The 16,777-nt window shown below is 45.9% G+C and overlaps 1 protein-coding gene across 8 annotated transcripts in view; it reads left to right on the plus strand.

Annotated features, from left to right (window-relative positions):
* Positions 1-16,777, plus strand: part of EXOC2 (exocyst complex component 2) — a 123,559-nt gene that overhangs the window by 71,922 nt on the left and 34,860 nt on the right. For 6 of the 8 annotated variants that reach the window (XR_003508148.1, XR_003508150.1, XR_003508151.1 and 3 more), the window contains 8 exons: positions 135-292; positions 653-774; positions 2,046-2,107; positions 7,274-7,354; positions 7,592-7,651; positions 8,341-8,402; positions 9,889-9,955; positions 12,606-12,722. Coding sequence is in view for 5 of the 8 variants with exons in the window: in XM_027524838.1 (XP_027380639.1) it covers positions 135-292; positions 653-774; positions 2,046-2,107; positions 7,274-7,354; positions 7,592-7,651; positions 8,341-8,402; positions 9,889-9,955; positions 12,606-12,722 (729 nt within the window). In the remaining 3 variants the exon portion in view is untranslated. The other 2 variants (XM_027524840.1, XM_027524841.1) reach the window with 2 other exon arrangements.

Here is a 16,777-nt window from a genome sequence, read left to right on the forward strand (position 1 = left end):
GGCGTTCTCAAACAAAGTGACTGGAAGGCCTGATATACATTCAAGACATTCGTCTTGTGCAGGCTGACTCCCCCACTTGATTCAGTCAAGTTTGATGCCTTTTAATGCAGTTCTGCTTGTTCGTTAACATGTAGAAAATGATCCAGGAAGTCATGCAGTGTCTGGTGAAGCTGGTCCGTGGGGCCCTACTCCCACTCGGCGCGGCAGAGGGCAGCGGGCGACAGCTCGGAGGCTGGGAAGGGAAGGCTGAGCTCTCTGGACCGTGGCTGGCTCACGTCATCCAGACCCTCAGGTAAACGTGGGTGCATTCTCCAGAGAAGGGGTAAACATTTTTGTCTTTTTAGGGGAAAAAAAGACACACTCAGCAAAAGTTTTGCTCTGTCTTTTGTGTCCGCTGTTTGCTGTGTGTCATCTAATAACTCAGCTCCTAAGCCTTCCTGATGCTTGGGTCTGATGAGAGTGTCACCTCTGTCACTGTTTAACCAGTGTTACTGTGGCGTTACAATCCCTGTCATGGATTGTACAATCCTGTTTTCAGCATACAGTGGTAGCCTGTCAGTGCCGCCGTGGAGCGTGGTGGGACGCCAGAACGATGCTAGGGTCCACTCCAGGCCCCTGTGCTCACCTTCGTCTCACTGTGTTTGTTCCACAGGCTGACGTATGAGTCGCTGGCCGCCCTTGAGATCCCTAACGACTTGCTGCAGACCATCCAGGACCTCGTCCTGGATCTCCGCGTGCGCTGTGTGCTGGTCACACTGCAACACACAGCCGAAGGTCTGCGGAGAACCTGATGACGTTGGTTCAACAACATTATCCACACACGCCTCTCTGTCCAGTGTCCAAATCCTCAAAAACAAGAAAGATGCTCTTATAGAAATCTGAATATTTCAGATTATCTGTCGCTGTTCAATGTAGTTTTTGTTTTTTTTTTCTTTCAAATCCTGTTTACTTTGAGATGCCGGGCCATGCAGAAATTAAATGGATACTCTTGAAAAACACTTAAGGATATAAGACCATCCTTATGGAAAATGTCAAATGGAAAAAGTAGACTATAAAATGTGTATAAAGTATGAACTTAATTTGGAGAATATACATGTATATTTAAAATTTTTGATTTAGAAACATCAGCATTAAGTCAGAAGAAAGACTTAAGTTTCTCTTAGCAGCAGAAGCTACAGGCGATGCTCATTTTCTTAATACTTTTAGAGTTTTCAGGGTTTTTGCATATAGTCATAGACAAGAAAGATTATCTTTACGGAGCAGCCTTTTGGGTGTGACGTGTTTCAGAAACAGTTGAGAATGTTGTTAGGAACGGCGCAGGCCGCTAGTGTCTTCCTTGGGACTTTGTCGTAGGCCGGCCATGTCTGCGTAAAACTGGCTCCTGCCCCTGGTGAGGAGCTGCGCCCTTAAGTGTGCCCAGGTCTGTTCCTCCCGCCGTGGGCATCGTGCTTTTGTTGTTGGGAACGTGCAGGACAGAGAGAGTCCACACTGGTTGTTAGAAATCTCGGGGGAAGTGCCTTGTGTCTTATACTGTACCTGTTGAATATTACCAGGAGTGCTGAGTAAGTGTGAAGTTGTCAGTGAACCTGGCCTGGCATTCTTCATATTGGGCTGCATAGTAGGCAGTTTTATTTACATTAATGTTTTATTAGAAAAATCCACTGAGTAACACACATTTAAATCCTTGAGTCATCCAGAATTAGGTGTGTGTTAGTCATTCAGTCGTGTCCGATTCTTCGTGACCCCATGAGCTGTAGCCCACCAGGCTCCTCTGACTATGGAATTTTCCAGGCATGAACGCTAGAGTAGGTAGCCATTTCCTTCTCCAGGGGATCCTTCCCAACTCAGGGATTGAACCCACTTCTCCTGCATTGGCAGGGGAAGTCTTTACTGTCTGAGCCAAGGAAGCCTATCCCTGTTTTCACTAATTTTTTGTGAACTTATATAAAAAAATTAAAAACCATAACCTTTATGGATTTTTATGTCTCTGAAGTTGAGTGAAATAACCATAGTAAGATGTGCTTGTGTACTTGTGTTCACTGCAGACATAAAGAGATTGGCTGAAAAGGAAGATTGGGTTGTCGACAGCGAAGGCCTGACGTCTCTAGTAAGTTTAAATTCCTCTAGACATTAGTGTCTGTTACATTCAGAATAATTGATTTATTATGATGATAATGAGTGAGTGCACTGCTGCAACCCTAAAAATTTTCTGGAAATGGAAAAGCAAACTTCTTAAAGTTTTCCTTCTCATAGTCATTTTTGGTTAACACTAACCACATATGCTTAAAAATTAGTAAAACAGTGGACCACCTTTAGAGTGATCATGCTTCATCCTGTAACTCCTGTTTGTTTGTGTTAACATTTTTTAATGTAATTCTAAGCTTCCCAACAACTTGAATTTTTCAGAACAACAGGATAGAAAAAAACAAAATGTTGTTGCTATACCCTAAGGCAAAACAGAGGACAATGAGAATTTCTCCAGATACACACAGAGTTGGGTGGGCGGTTAAAACATAGTCTCTCACTCTAGCACTGTCATCTTTTCAGAGGGGACTTTGAGGTTTTTCAGAGTCCCCTTGAAATTAAGGTCAGGGTTCGTGAGTTGTGTGTCTTCAAGTCTGTCTCATGGATCCCACAACAGCCCTATAGGTGGGTTTTCAGTTCAGTTCAGTCGCTCAGTTGTGTCCCACTCTTTGTGACCCCATGAATTGCAGCACGCCAGGCCTCCCTGTCCATCATCAACTCCCGGAGTTCACTCCAACTCATGTCCATCATGTCGGTGATGCCATCCAGCCAGCTCATCCTCTGTCGTCCCTTTCTCCTCCTGCCCCCAGTCCCTCCCAGCATCAGGGTCTTTTCCAATGAGCCAACTCTTCGCGTGAGGTGGCCAAAGTATTGGAGTTTCAGCTTTAGCATCAGTCCTTCCAAAGAACACCCAGGACTGATCTGCTTTAGGATGGACTGGTTGGATCTCCTTGCAGTCCAAGGGACTCTCAAGAGTCTTCTCCAACACCACGGTTCAAAAGCATCAATTCTTTGGCGGTCAGCTTTCTTCACAGTCCAACTCTCACATCTATACATGACCACAGGAAAAACCATAGCCTTGACTAGACGGACCTTTGTTGGCAAAGTAATGTCTCTGCTTTTCAATACGCTATCTAGGTTGGTCATAACTTTCCTTCCAAGGAGTAAGTGTCTTTTAATTTCATGGCTGCAGTCACCATCTGCAGTGAATTTTGGAGCCCCCAAAAATAAAGTCTGACACTGTTTCCATTGTTTCCCCATCTACTTCCCATGAAGTGATGGGACCAGATGCCATGATCTTAGTTTTCTGAATGTTGAGCTTTAAGCCAACTTTTTCACTCTCCTCTTTCACTTTCATCAAGAGGCTCTTTAGCTCCTCTTCACTTTCTGCCACAAGGATGGTGTTATCTGCATATCTGAGGTTGTTGATATTTCTCCCAGTAGTCTTGATTCCAGCTTGTGCTTCTTCCAGCCCAGCGTTTCTCAGGTGGGTTTTAGGCAAGGTTAAACATGCAGTGGCTTAAACAAGGGGGCATGTCCTTTTTCTCTCGCACTGAAGAGGTTGGGACTGGTGTGGCAGCTGCAGCATGCAATGCAGGCAGGGTCCAGGGCTCCTCTGACCTCTGCTTTGTGATCCTTAGTGTGGCTTCTTTCTCAGGATACCTCATGGTCACAGGGTGGCAACTGCAATTCCAGCCATCACATTAGGCCTTATTCCTGTCCACAGGGAAGTCCAGCATTTTCCCAGAAGCCACAACTGACAGCTCTGTTCACATCTAATTGGCCAGAATTTATCCACATGCCCACCACTATCTGCAACAGATGTGGGGAAAATCCAGTTTTTGAGCCGAGCACACTGCTTGTCCAGGCGCTTGTCTTGCCTCAGGGGACAGGGGCACTAGAATAAAGTGGTCTGCCTCGCCCGCACTAACAGGGTGGTGGGCTGCCCTTGTTGAGGGGAGCCGTCCCCTGTAACGCTTCTTCACGCCCTTGAATTTTTGTGTGTGCTTGTCCACAGTCTTTCTCTGACAGTTGAGGAATTTTTGACAAGCTGAAATTCTTTCCTTCTTTTCAAAATTCTCTTTTAAGTTAATACAAAGATATGCAAGTGTGTGTGTGGAATACCACATGCTTCTGAATTTTTGTAAATTAAATCAGGCTGAAATTAGGAAATTTATTTTTAATAACTCTGTTACAATTATATTTTAAAGGATTTTAAAAAATTTTTGTTTTATTTGGTTTATTTTTCATATATTTGTGTTTAAATACAAACTCTCCTATAACTAAATATTTAGAAGGAGGAGGTATGGAACGACCGTGTACCATTCAAACTGCATGCAGCCACTTGGCACATAGCTTCAGACTCTGCAACTCAAAAGAAAAATAACTCAACTTTTTATGTTGCCTACATGTTGAAATAATACTTTGATATATTGCATGTTATAAATTAAAATTTCTTTCACTTTCCATATTGTGGTTCCTGGAAGCTAAAATATTTCACCCACAGCGTGTGTCTGGCTGGCCGCTGTGCTTGTGTCGGGCATGGTGAGGAGGCGGCGCTGCATGGCTTCAGCATCTGACCTGGCTCTCCTTGCTGTCTCAGTATGGTGCATCTTCCGAAGCTACTTAACCTCTCCGCCTCTAGTTAAAGAAGCAGGAGAACGTTTGTTCACTGTATTGTTGGTTAGAATTAAACAAGATGCTATAGAAAAACGCTGTAACCCACAAAGCTTTACACATATACAGAGGATTTTAGTTTATTACCACTGTAATAAAAGTACCCTACATTTACATGAAGCCTTACTGTTATCAAAGCTCCTCCTATACTCCTGTCCTTCCTAGTTATCACAGCGAGCCTGGTTGGCAGGCCACAGACACATCACTGGACCAGCCCCTCTGAATACCTGCCTGGAATGACACAAGCCAGGGCAGAGCAGATAGTGCCGGCCTGACCCTGGGTCCTGGTTCCGGTTTCAGATCATCTTGTACAAAGAAAAAGATGTATGTTCATTTTGAGAAAACACAGCATCTGCTTTCAGGGATTTATGTTCATTTAAAAAAAGAAAAGTCTGACAGAAATCAAACAAGTTAGTCATAAAATAGGTATTGGCCTCAGGCCCTTCTGCCGGTCAGTGTCCCTCGTACACACGTGTAGTGAGTGTGGTGGGTGCACACCTGGGTCCACAGTGTGTGCAGAGTTGGCCACGTCTGAGGTTGTTTGTAGACAACGAATCCCCTGGAAGGTCCTCTGAGATGGTGACTGTAGAGACTTGTTCCTAGTCAAGTTAAACTATAATGTGGTAAGAAACTGTAACCGTAGAATCGCTGATTTCATGTCTCATGACACACAAGCCAGAGATCTAAACCACTCATGGTGATTTGGCGCCAGCCAGCATGTCTCATGACCGTTGTTGAAGAAGCGTGCTCACCCCATCAGCCTGCCTGAGCTGGGCGGCTATCAGCCCAGGGCACAGACTTCCCGGGATAAAAGATGAAACCAGGCTCGGGGCCACATACAGGGTCCAGTCCTGAGTGTTGACCTGTAGTACATCTGGAGTTCTCAGGTTTGAACAGAGAGTCAGTTGTTTCAAAGGCTGTTACACACAGGACTTTGTTGTCTTAGCATTTTGTAGTACTGATCCCATTTTTTGACATGAGGCTGTTTTGCTTTCCCTGTGAGTCCTTATCGAGTTAAGAAAATGCACACAAGCTTTGCCCCATGCCTGTGCCTGAAACACTTGCTGGAGAGCATCCTGTTTTCTACAAGTGCTGAAAATGTTTTCTGCCTTCTTTCAGTTTGGATAATTCTGAGAATTTTCTTCTTTCAGAATAACTGGAATGATACCATGACAACTTACAATGTGCTAACTCGGGTGATTCCCTGACACAATGCAGAGGCGGTGCCTTTTCTTTCTTTTCAGAAAAAAAGAAGTAGCAGCCGTGTAGACTCACCTGATCCCGTGCCTTCTGGCCCTGAGGCTCTCTGCTCACTTTCTGACCCTAACCCTGACCCTAGTGCAGGAAAGCAGCATTGAACTGCCCGCCGTTGAAATTTGGGGTTGAGCTCCCAGTGTTATTGTGGTAACATCTTAGATCTTCCTGCCTTCTGGGGCAGGTAGGCGGGTTCATCAAGGCTGATCTAAGAGGCTTTTCACTCTTTAAATACTTGGTGTGGGTGGCATTCCATTCTGTATCCACCCCCAACCTTCTGTTTTCACTTGGACTTTGGCATGTTCTCTCTGGTGCCCTCTGGTGGCTCCAAAGTGCAGTATTAAAATGACATCAAGTTGAGGTACCGTTAGCTTTTCTTAGGCTTGGATTCCTTCTTGTGAGAGAGCATGAACTTGTGTTTCTTTGGTTTGTATACGATGTCTCCTTTTTCTGTTCAGTTTCCCCCCACGTTGTTAATAACCCAAGCGTGTGTGGAGGAGAGTTCTGCCTGCAGGTTCTGCACGGGGCTGTCCACACAGGCTCTGCTGCCCCCCCCCCCCCCCCCCCCCCCCGCCTCTGTCCATGCCCCGCCGCCCCCCCTCCCGCCCGCCCCCCCCTCCCCCCGCCTCTGTCCATGCCCCTGCCCTTCAGGCCTCGCTGTCCCAGGGGCTTCTCCTGCCGCGACAGATCCCTTCGTTTATCTTCCTCTGAGGGCCCCGTCCTTCTCTCCATTGCATCTACTGTTTTATTTCTGTGCCTTTTTTGTAAAAAGTGACAGTTTTGATTCCACTCCAGAATGTACAAGTAACAGGAATGCGTGCTGCTGTCCCCTGAAGTGGACTCGCACAGAGGGAACCCGTAGGAGCAGCTGGGGCTTGTTCAGACTCATCTCAAAGGAGATATTTTCAAGTTTCATTTTCTGACTTGATGGACACAGAAGGTGACTGTAGAGACGGTACTGAATGGCAGGTGCCAGCCCTCCTCCGGTCATGGTTGCCGGCACCTCATGTTGATGGGTCCAGAGATGAGCAAGGCCTGGGGCTCACGCTTCTCCCCGAATGTGTCACGGCTGTGCTTCATTCTGGCCCCTGCCCTCTTCCAGAAGAGAAGGTTGGAGAAGAGTTCTTGCTTTACCTGACTTGTGTTCTAGTTGAGTTAGACGTCCTCTCCACTGCTGGGAGTCACTGTCTGTCAACACCCGGTGCAGACTGCGCTGGCCCAGGTGGCCGGGACACCGCATGTGGCCCTGTCCTCTCTGCGCACCTGGAAGCTGGGTGTCGGGGCCACGTGCCCAGGCCTGTCTGCTCTGTCTCCGCAGCCCTGCCGGTTTGAGCGCTGCGTGGTGCTGTCCCTGCAGTCGTTGCGTGGTGTCCTGGAGTGCAAGCCCGGAGAGGCCAGCGTGAGTGTCGGGGGGCAGCTCCTGGGCAGGGGGCGCCCAGGATACGGGTTTGGGTCATTGCAGCACCAGAACTGCCGCCCTGTCACTCGGCTTGAGGCCGGCTCTCTGTCTGCGTCCCCTTTCAGAATCGGGTTACCCACCCTGGATGCCCTTGTCCATATGTTCACTGTTTACATCAAGCTCCATGAACAAAAGGTTTTTTTAGCTAAGTACAAAAATTCTCATTCCTCCTTACAGGTCTTCCAGCACCCTAAAACCCAGGAGGAGGTTTGCCAACTGAGCATCAATATCATGCAGGTACTTTGTAGAAGCAGTGGAGACTTGAGACAGTGCAGACCGTTGGTCTCCCTCCTGTTTATAATCAGTGTAGAGCAGATGCTGACAATTGTATGTGTCCTTTTGCATTTTGTGTGAGTCCATAATAGTTTATGGTAGGTAAGTTCAAGGCAAGAATAGTTGCAGCTTGCTTAGCAGTACCTCCCCCAGTAACTCATTGTTATTATGCTGCCTGTTCTGTGTTCTCGTGGGACTTTGTACATGTATATTTGTATATGTCTGTGTATATATATATGTTTCTGCTGGAGCACAGATTAAATGACAGTGATGTACATTTTATCTAGAGCCCCAAGTTCCTTGGGGCCAGTGCTTTGTGGGCACATATACACAGTTGAACACATGAGTGAGAGGAAGGAAATAAAATATATTCATCAACTTAACAGTGGGGTCAAAACATAGGTGCTGTTTTTTTTAATCACTTAGCATTATATATGGGGACATGTACTCCCAGTGCTTATGCTCTTAAATGTGCATGTGTAGATACGCCCTGTATATGGGGTGCAGTTTATCCCTAACAAGGCATATATACATATATACCACTTGCAAGGCATACACTGTATTTCTGGTTACTTATGGAAAATTATCTTTGCTGTCCAGACAGATGAGCATCTGAGGGTTCCTGTCACTGAAATGTCCCATTTTTGACTTAGGTTTTTATATACTGTCTGGAACAGTTGAGCACCAAGCCTGATGCCGATGTAGACACTGCACAGTAAGTAGAGCTGCGATCAGCCTCGCTGGAGCGTCTGTGCAGACTGAAAACACAGCCTCCCGTTCCGTGTTTGGTCTTGTATCCTGAGACTCACAATACGAGAGCGCGTGCTCATGTGAATCCCATGTTTCTGTATTTGGCCTCTATTCTTCCCACAGTTTCTTCATCTTCTGAACTTGTCTCAGCTTTACTAGAGGCACTTTGAGCAAACTGAGTACGTGGTTAGCTCCCTAACTGTCCAGAGGAGCAGGGTTTGTAATAATAGAGGGAAAATGCACAACTCCTCGTCGTTGGCAGCCATGTGGTTCTGTGTTGGGCGTTGTCCCAGCTGCTGTTAGAGGCCCGCAGTGTGTGGGTGGAGTGATGTCCCGGCCGGCTTAGTTACCTGAGCCCAGAGCGCACACCTAAGTCCTGACATTTCCAGATCCGAGAGATCGTTCTGTCATCGTACTGCTCCCTGGGGTTGTTGAAACTTCGTCTTTCTGAATATTTGGCACATGGGACTTACTGTACCTGAGGTTTCTGCTTGCACACAAATAATACTGAAATAAATGCCTCTTAATTAAAGCTGTAATCTAACTGACAGCTGGAGATTTTCTCATATTTGTCTGGTTTTTGCCTCTCACTGTATAAGACATTTATTCCTCTGAAGCCTAATAAATATCCAGTTCTGGTTTGTCTTTGATTTTTTATGTTTAGCACATTCATTTACCAGGAATTTATATTGTTAGCAGTTTCCTGATATTTTTGATTAAATAAGTCTTGTTTTGTTACGATTTCTGTTCCACACGTCATTGAATTGTAGTAGTGAAGGTATTTCTGAACTTTTTCTGCTCTATTTACTCAGATGTTTCCTATCAGTTTATATTGTTTTAATTATCATTATTTTAACTTCTTTCAGATTGCTATCCTTTTATTGCTTTTTCTATTTTAAAATATTATTTGATATCTTTTTCATCTTCCATATGAATTCTAAAATCAGTTGGTCAGATTTAAAGAAAGAGAGCCTGCTGAGGTGTTACTTGTCACCTGCCGTGTCTTGTAAATTTACTGGTAGCTCTTTGGTGTCTCCTCCCCTGCATTTCTGTGTATCTGGTCACTTGTGGGTTAGTAACTAATTTCCTAACTCAGCTCTCCTGTTAGTCATTTACTGTGAACATGAGCTTGAACAAATTCCCTTTAGATTGTGATGGGCAAAAACATTTCAATTATGAGAGTCTATACCTAGAAATTAAATTATTGGGAAGACCCCACAAACACATTTTATATGGCCCATGTTAACAGATAGTTCACAGTTTCTACTTCGAGCTGTTAGGTATTAAATATTAAAAAGCAGAAAGTTATATGATTTTTGACCAAAAGATTTTAAAGTCAAATTTACATAGGTTTTATGGAATTTTTTACTGAGGTATAATTGACATTATATTAATGTTTTTAATTTTAGTGCTTTAACTATAACTGTTCTCTTCCTTACTTCTCTATTCAGTCTCTCCGTTGATGTTTCTTCTCCTGATTTGTTTGGAAGTATCCATGAAGACTTCAGTCTGACTTCTGTAAGTGAGATTGTAAAGAGATGATAAATAGAAAGTGAAGCATGTCATTGGACACTGCACAATGGCTGCGCATAGCTCAGCCTGAAAGTCCTTTGTTGCTGCGTTATTGCTGTGGTCTAGTGGGCTGTTGGCCCCCCGGAGAGAAGTCCAGGTACAGATTTGTAGATCAGCAGTGTGAGGCCTGGGATGGGATGAGGGTATGAGGGACAATCCTAGTGGCTGGAGAGGAGACCACATATATAGAAATCCTATTGGGGTTCAGGATTCAAGGGGAGGCCTGAAGAGAGAGCCTGGGAGCTCCAGAGAAGGAAACATCAGAGAGGAAGAAATCCAGATGGAAAAGCAGACTGCTGGAGTGCCTGCGGGTCAGACGGAAGCCAGGGCTCGTGGGGGTGTGTGGACGGCTGTGGGGCACTGCCTACACTGGGTCAGGGGTGAGTGGAGGCCGTCTGTTGAGTTCAGACGATGCTTCCACTATGAACATGAAGAGAAGGCTGGAGAAGCACATGCCGAGACAGTGTCCTTCTCTGTGGAGAGGAGCGCTGCCCCTTTCCTGGTCGGTGGGACAGGCCCTGTTGGCACACGACAGTCTTCCCAGCACGGAGGCGGCTGCCGCGTGCTCGGCATCTTCCTTCTCGGGCTGACACCGCCCGCTGGGCCTGGTTCTCCTCAGAGCCTGGACCCTACCTCGAACCACGCCTTAGCCTCCATCTGCCTGCTCTCAGCCAGAAGCCTGAGTGAGTCACACTGTCTCCTGTCCCCCTCTCCTGAGATTGTCCCAGATTTGGTGCCAAGCTCAGTCCCTGTGCTTTTCTCCACTAGATGATACTGCATTAGATTTGGCCCTGGGGATTCAGGTCTTTGTAGGGTCTTGTTCTGGTTCTCAGCGAGGGCAGCGTGGGAAGAAAGGGGGCTCATCCCTGGTCCTCTTCTGGCTGCCGTTCACTGACTGAAGGGCTTCAGGCACCATGGAGAGTGGCCTGATGCCTGCATCACAGAGATGCTGCGGAGGGCCAGGACAGTGCCTGAGGCCGTGGAGTCCTCGGTCTGCAGATCCTGCCGTGGATGGGCCACAGAAGAGGGCAGAGGATACGCGGCAGGCTGGAGCAGGCCACTGGCAGGCGGGGCAGGGGGAGGGTGCTTGGCGGCCAGCTCCCCAGGAAAGGCGAGTAAGGATGGACTGTGGGCCTGGGAGACCAGCGGAGATCAGATTGGCTGCAGAGGAGTCACGTGACTGCGTCCCAAGTGCCTTACAAGGGCCATATGGTAGCAGCAGGGGGCGCAGGCAGGGGTCCAGCCTCCCCCAGCCTCGCCTGTCACCCCCGGTCTCACGGTGCCCATCTCACGAGGTTTGAAGGTGGAGCATGGAGTAGGGTAGATTACAGCCCATTTTCCTTATTTTAGCCTCCACTTCTCATCCATAGAGTCATCCAGGCCGTTTCATTGCTTTAAAAGCACCGTAATAATTCTGGGCCTTTTAATTACATTTTTTGATGACCACAAAAGACAGGTAGATCACACTGTGCCAGAACTAAAGAATAAAATTTTAAATAAAGACCTAGCAATGTACACACTGTGAAGACACTGAATGGGATTCTTGGGTGATGTGGGCCCAGCCAGGGTGGCCCTGTGGTCTGCACACCTGCCTTTCTGTCACTGACCTCAGTCACTGATAAGTGCACCACAGCGAGCCCAAGACGGGCGGGACTGTCTCCTGGGGAGGATCTCTGCCCTCGAGTTCAGTCAGGATCTAAACCGAGGCCTCAGATTAGTCACACTTGTTCTGGAGAAACCCTCCCCTGAGGAGATGGGACAGAGCTGTTCCTAGAACTTTCCTTACAAGCCAGTTCTTCTGAACTCTACGAAGAGGACTGATTCGTCAGCCTGGGAGTCTGGTCACTTTGATGTGAAATCACCATGAGCAGCCAGAAGCCTGGGGGTGTAGCATGGCCCTCTCCGTGCCTGACTGGGCGGGCGCCCGGCTCTGTCCCCTCGCTCCCCCCAAGAGGGAGACTCCATGAGGAGGGCTGCAACAGCCTCGTGACTGAGGGAGCCATTACAGTTTTCTTCCAAGTTATGAAAAATTTAGAAGTTATTTTCCAAGAGTTTCACCGTTTTTTGGCACTTATTTTTAATACTCATTTTTATAGCTATTTTGGGTGCAAAACATGTAGAATAAACAGCAAAGTAGAACCCTTTCCTAAGAACTGCTGCTGCTGCTAAGTCGCTTCAGTCGTGTCCGACTCTGTGTGACCCCAGAGACGGCAGCCCACCAGGCTCCCCCACCCCTGGGATTCTCCAGGCAAGAGCACTGGAGTGGGCTGCCGTTTCCTCCCCCACCTAAGAGCAGCATCTGGCCCCACCTCACTGGTTACCTGTGCTCCGTCCGTCTGCTTTCCATACAGCTGTTAGAGTTCCAAAGGAATTTGAGGTAAACGTGATTTGACTCTTCAGTGTATTAGGCGGTTAGTTAGTAGAATTACAGATTTGTATTATGTTTCTCTGTTACTGGAAAGAAGGAACCAAGATAAAGTGCTGAATATTGATATGAAACATGAAGAGATTGGAATTAGCAAGTGGGAAATGTTATCTGTTAGACTTTCAATTTGTTACTAGAAATGTAATTTTTAAAATTTTGTTTTGGTTTTAGGAACAGCGACTTTTGATAGTCCTAAGTAATTGCTGCTACCTAGAACGTCACACCTTCCTAAACATAGCAGAACATTTTGAAAAACACAACTTCCAGGGAATAGAAAAAATAACACAGGTCAGTGGTCTTCACACCGGCTTAGTGTCAGCTGTTTTCCCGGTGCCGCCCCCTGCTCCTCCCACCCCGCTCGCCCCGCCCCCTGCTCCTCCACCCTCACTTCCCGGTCCCATCTCCTCACAGCTCACCTGGAGTTAATGCTCTTCTCTTTCTCTGGAGCAAAGTCCTTGCAGGGGTAGAGCTGGCATATTACCCACCCAGGCTTCCCAAAAGTGAGGGAAGGAAAGGAGAGAAAGGCTTCCAGAGGCATCTCAGATGCGGCTCCTTTCAGGTTAGAGCTGTCACCAGCCAACATCAAGCCCCAAGCCTGCACAGTCTCCTCTCCTTCCTCTCTCCTGCTCCGGGGACCACAGCAGAGCTTCTGCGTGCCTGCCGAAGTATTTGCACGGGTGCGGTGCAGACACACACACGTGTGCACACACATGCACGCAGGCACAGCTCTAGGTTGCTTTGTCTTTGCTGAAAAACACACCCCTTCCCCTCTCCAGTCCTGCATGTGGAGAATTGGACAAAAATGAGTCCTGCATAAATAAATAATTGGAGTGTTTTTTTGTTTTTTTTTTTTAATGATGTTGCACTTTGGTGTTTATATTTTTCAAGTAATCAGAAAAGAAAAAGATGAAGTAATCTTGTTATTATTAAAGGTTGCTTGGTTCCTGGGCAAAGGTTTATCAGATTTCTAAGTAAAGCAAGCTAGAACCACTTTTTTTTTTAATGTCAGTGCAGTTCTCTTAGTGCAAAGAATAAGATAGTGATCTTGTTAATCTTACAATCAAAAAGTGCTCTGGATAGATTGCATACTTTTTACAAATGATGGTTCCAGTTCATGAACTTGATTGGGATTTTTTTTAAAGATTGAAAATGTCAGAGTGGGTGGCTATGTCTTGTTTTCCTGCCTTTTCGTAAAGATTAATCATCCTGATGAGAAATGTTGTGACTTAAGGGCCAAATGTCGAGTTTATTTCCAGAAATTTTTGGTTGAGAATTGCAAGGTGTTCTCTTGCAGTAAAAAGTTAGTATTTGTAGAAAGTGGGCATTTTGTTTTTATGCAGTAATAATAATGACACTAACATTAGTATTGGAGAAGTCTTTTATTATTTTAAAAATACATGAAATGATTAGGAATTGCATATAAAAGCAGGGAAAGATTTCAGATCAGTCGCTCAGTCGTGTTTGACTCTTTGCAACCCCATGGACTGCAGCACACCAGGCCTCCTTGTCCATCACCAACTCTTGGAGTTTACTCAAACTCATGTCCATTGAGTCGGTGATGGCATCCAACTATCTCATCCTCTGTCGTCCCCTTCTCCCCCCACCTTCAATCTTTCCCAGCATCAGGGTCTTTTCAAATGCATCAGTATTTGAAAAGAGTATTGGAGTTTCAGCTTCAACATGAGTCCTTCCAATGAACACCCAGAACTGATCTCCTTTAGGATGGACTGGTTGGATCTCCTTGCAGTCCAAGGGACTTTCAAGAGTCTTTTCCAACACCACAGTTCAAAAGCATTAATTCTTCGGTGCTTAGCTTTCTTTATAGTCCAACTCTCTCATCCATACATGACTACTGGAAAAACCATAGCCTTGACTAGATGGACCTTTGTTGGCAAAGTAATGTCTCTGGTTTTTAATATGCTGTCTAGGTTGGTCATAACTTTCCTTCCAAGGAGTAAGCGTCTTTTAATTTCATGGCTGCAGTCAACATCTGCAGTGATTTTGGAGCCCCCCAAAATAGTGTCAGCCACTGTTTCCCCATCTATTTGCCATGAAGTGATGGGACCAGATGCCATGATCTTAGTTTTCTGAATGTTGAACTTTAAGCCAGCTTTCCTCTTTGACCTTCATCAAGAGGCTCTTTAGTTCTTCACTTTCTGCCATAAGGGTGGTGTCATCTGCATATCTGAGGTTATTGATATTTCTCCCAGCAATCTTGATTTCAGCTTGTGCTTCCTCCAGCCCAGCGTTTCTCATGATGTACTCTGCATATAAGTTAAATAAGCAGGGTGACAATATACAGCCTTGACGTACTCAGTTCTAACTGTTGCTTCCTGACCTGCATACAGGTTTCTCAAGAGGCAGGTCAGTTGGTCTAGTATTCCCATCTCTTTCAGAATTTTCCACAGTTTATTGTGATCCACACAGTCAAAGGCTTTGGCATAGTCAATAAAGCAGAAATAAACGTTTTTCTGGAACTCTCTTGCTTTTTTCGATGATCCAGCGGATGTTGGCAATTTGATCTCTGTTTCCTCTGCCTTTTCTAAAACCAGCTTGAACATCTGGAAGTTCACGGTTCAAGTATTGCTGAAGCCTGGCTTGGAGAATTTTGAGCCTTTCTTATACTTAGAGATTTTCTGTTAGAGTCAGCCTGTGTCAGTAAGAAGCAGAATGAGACTGACCGTGTCCTTCCACGTCTTTGTCCAGGCTCTTGTGTTCTGAAACTAAGGTGATTTGAGGATCTGGGGGGTGCTATTTGTGGCACTCAGAATTTGGAATTGAATATTTTGAAAGCTTTCAACTAAGCATTAAAGGAATAGACAGTAAACTAGATTTATAGTCTCTGTGCTGTTTCTGTTTTTTATGAGTGAATTCCTTAATTTCATGATGACAATGAAGTAAAATATATTTCTTGCATTAAGGTAAAACTGCCAGCTGCCCCTGTTTTTCATGGTTCCCTTCTCAGGTAACGTAACTCTGGAGGCCCAGATCCCAAAGCAGTCCGGGGCATTCAGATCCCCTGAACACTGGTCACCCATGCTCTGCTCTGCTGTCAGAGGGAAGGCTGCCTCAGAGCTGCTGCTGGGCGTCTTCACCCCTTGGACCCCACCTCTCACAGGTCTCCCCCGAGCTGTGCTTGGGGACTTGGCGAAAGTTTCTCCAGGCATAGTTCCTTCTGTATTCTGTTTCACGAAGACCTTCACTGGTCTTTTCAGTCCCCTTTATCTTGCTCTTCATCTGCAAGAGTAGAATTAATTTTTACATAAATAATCATGCTTGTTAGGAGTTTATTAAAATTTAATTATCATTCATCCTTTGGGGCTTGCTTCCCTGGTGGCTCAGACAGTAAAGAATCTGCCTGAAATGCAGGGGATACAGGCTGGATACCTGGATTGGGAAGATCCTCTGAAGAAGGGAATGGCAACCTTCTCCAGTATTCTTGCCTGAAGAATCCCATGGACAGAAGAGCCTGGTGAACCACAGTCCATGGGCTTGCAGAGTCGGACACGACCAAGCGACTCACTCACTTTTTCACTTTTCATTCTTTAAAACTAGAATGATTTTTTTACAGTTTTGTTTGATGAAAATAGCTCTCTGAAGTAATTAAGGAAAGTATTATTAACTCTGTTTTTCATGCAGAAAGATGCTCAGAGAGAGGGAGGTTAGCACAGCAGGCCTCCAGTTCACGTTTTCTCAGGCTAAGTCCAGAGTGCCTGTTGGTCTGGCATCATACATGCCCTAAAGTAAAGGACAAAATTGTTTTTTGGTTTTTTTTTTAATGACAAAATTGTTTCTATGAGAAGACACCAGAGGAATAGGATCTGACGCCGGTTGGTTAAATGTATATCATTTTGAACTTTATAAAGCAGCATTAAATAATAAACATGAAACTTGTCAGCATTTCCAAATCCTCTTTCTCTGCGAGACACTTGGTCCGAATGAGCCCCGTTGGAGGCCTTTGTTGGGCTGTGCTGTGGAGCCCTGCGCGCCTGTGCATTTCCACTTGCGGTGCCAGCGCCTCCCAGTCTCAAGTGTTGGAAACGTTTTTTTATTGTGCATTTTCTTTTTCTTATTATAAAAATGAGACCTCTGGACTTCCCTGGTGGTCCAGTTGTTAAGAACCCACCTGCCAGTGCAGGGACCCAGGTTCAGTCCCTGGTCTGGAACATTCCACATGCCGCAGGGCAGCTAAGCTCATGCCCCGGGGCTGCTGAGACTCTGGAGCCCATGCTGTGCAACACGAGGAGCTGCAGTGAGAAGCCCTTGCAGCACAACCAGAGACGGCCCCCCAACAGCAGAAAGCCAGCACAGCCAAAGCAAACGTTCTTTTTTTTTTTTTTTTA

Source organism: Bos indicus x Bos taurus, chromosome 23 (genome assembly GCF_003369695.1).
Source record: "Bos indicus x Bos taurus breed Angus x Brahman F1 hybrid chromosome 23, Bos_hybrid_MaternalHap_v2.0, whole genome shotgun sequence".
In the NCBI taxonomy this organism is placed as follows: Eukaryota; Metazoa; Chordata; class Mammalia; order Artiodactyla; family Bovidae; genus Bos; species Bos indicus x Bos taurus.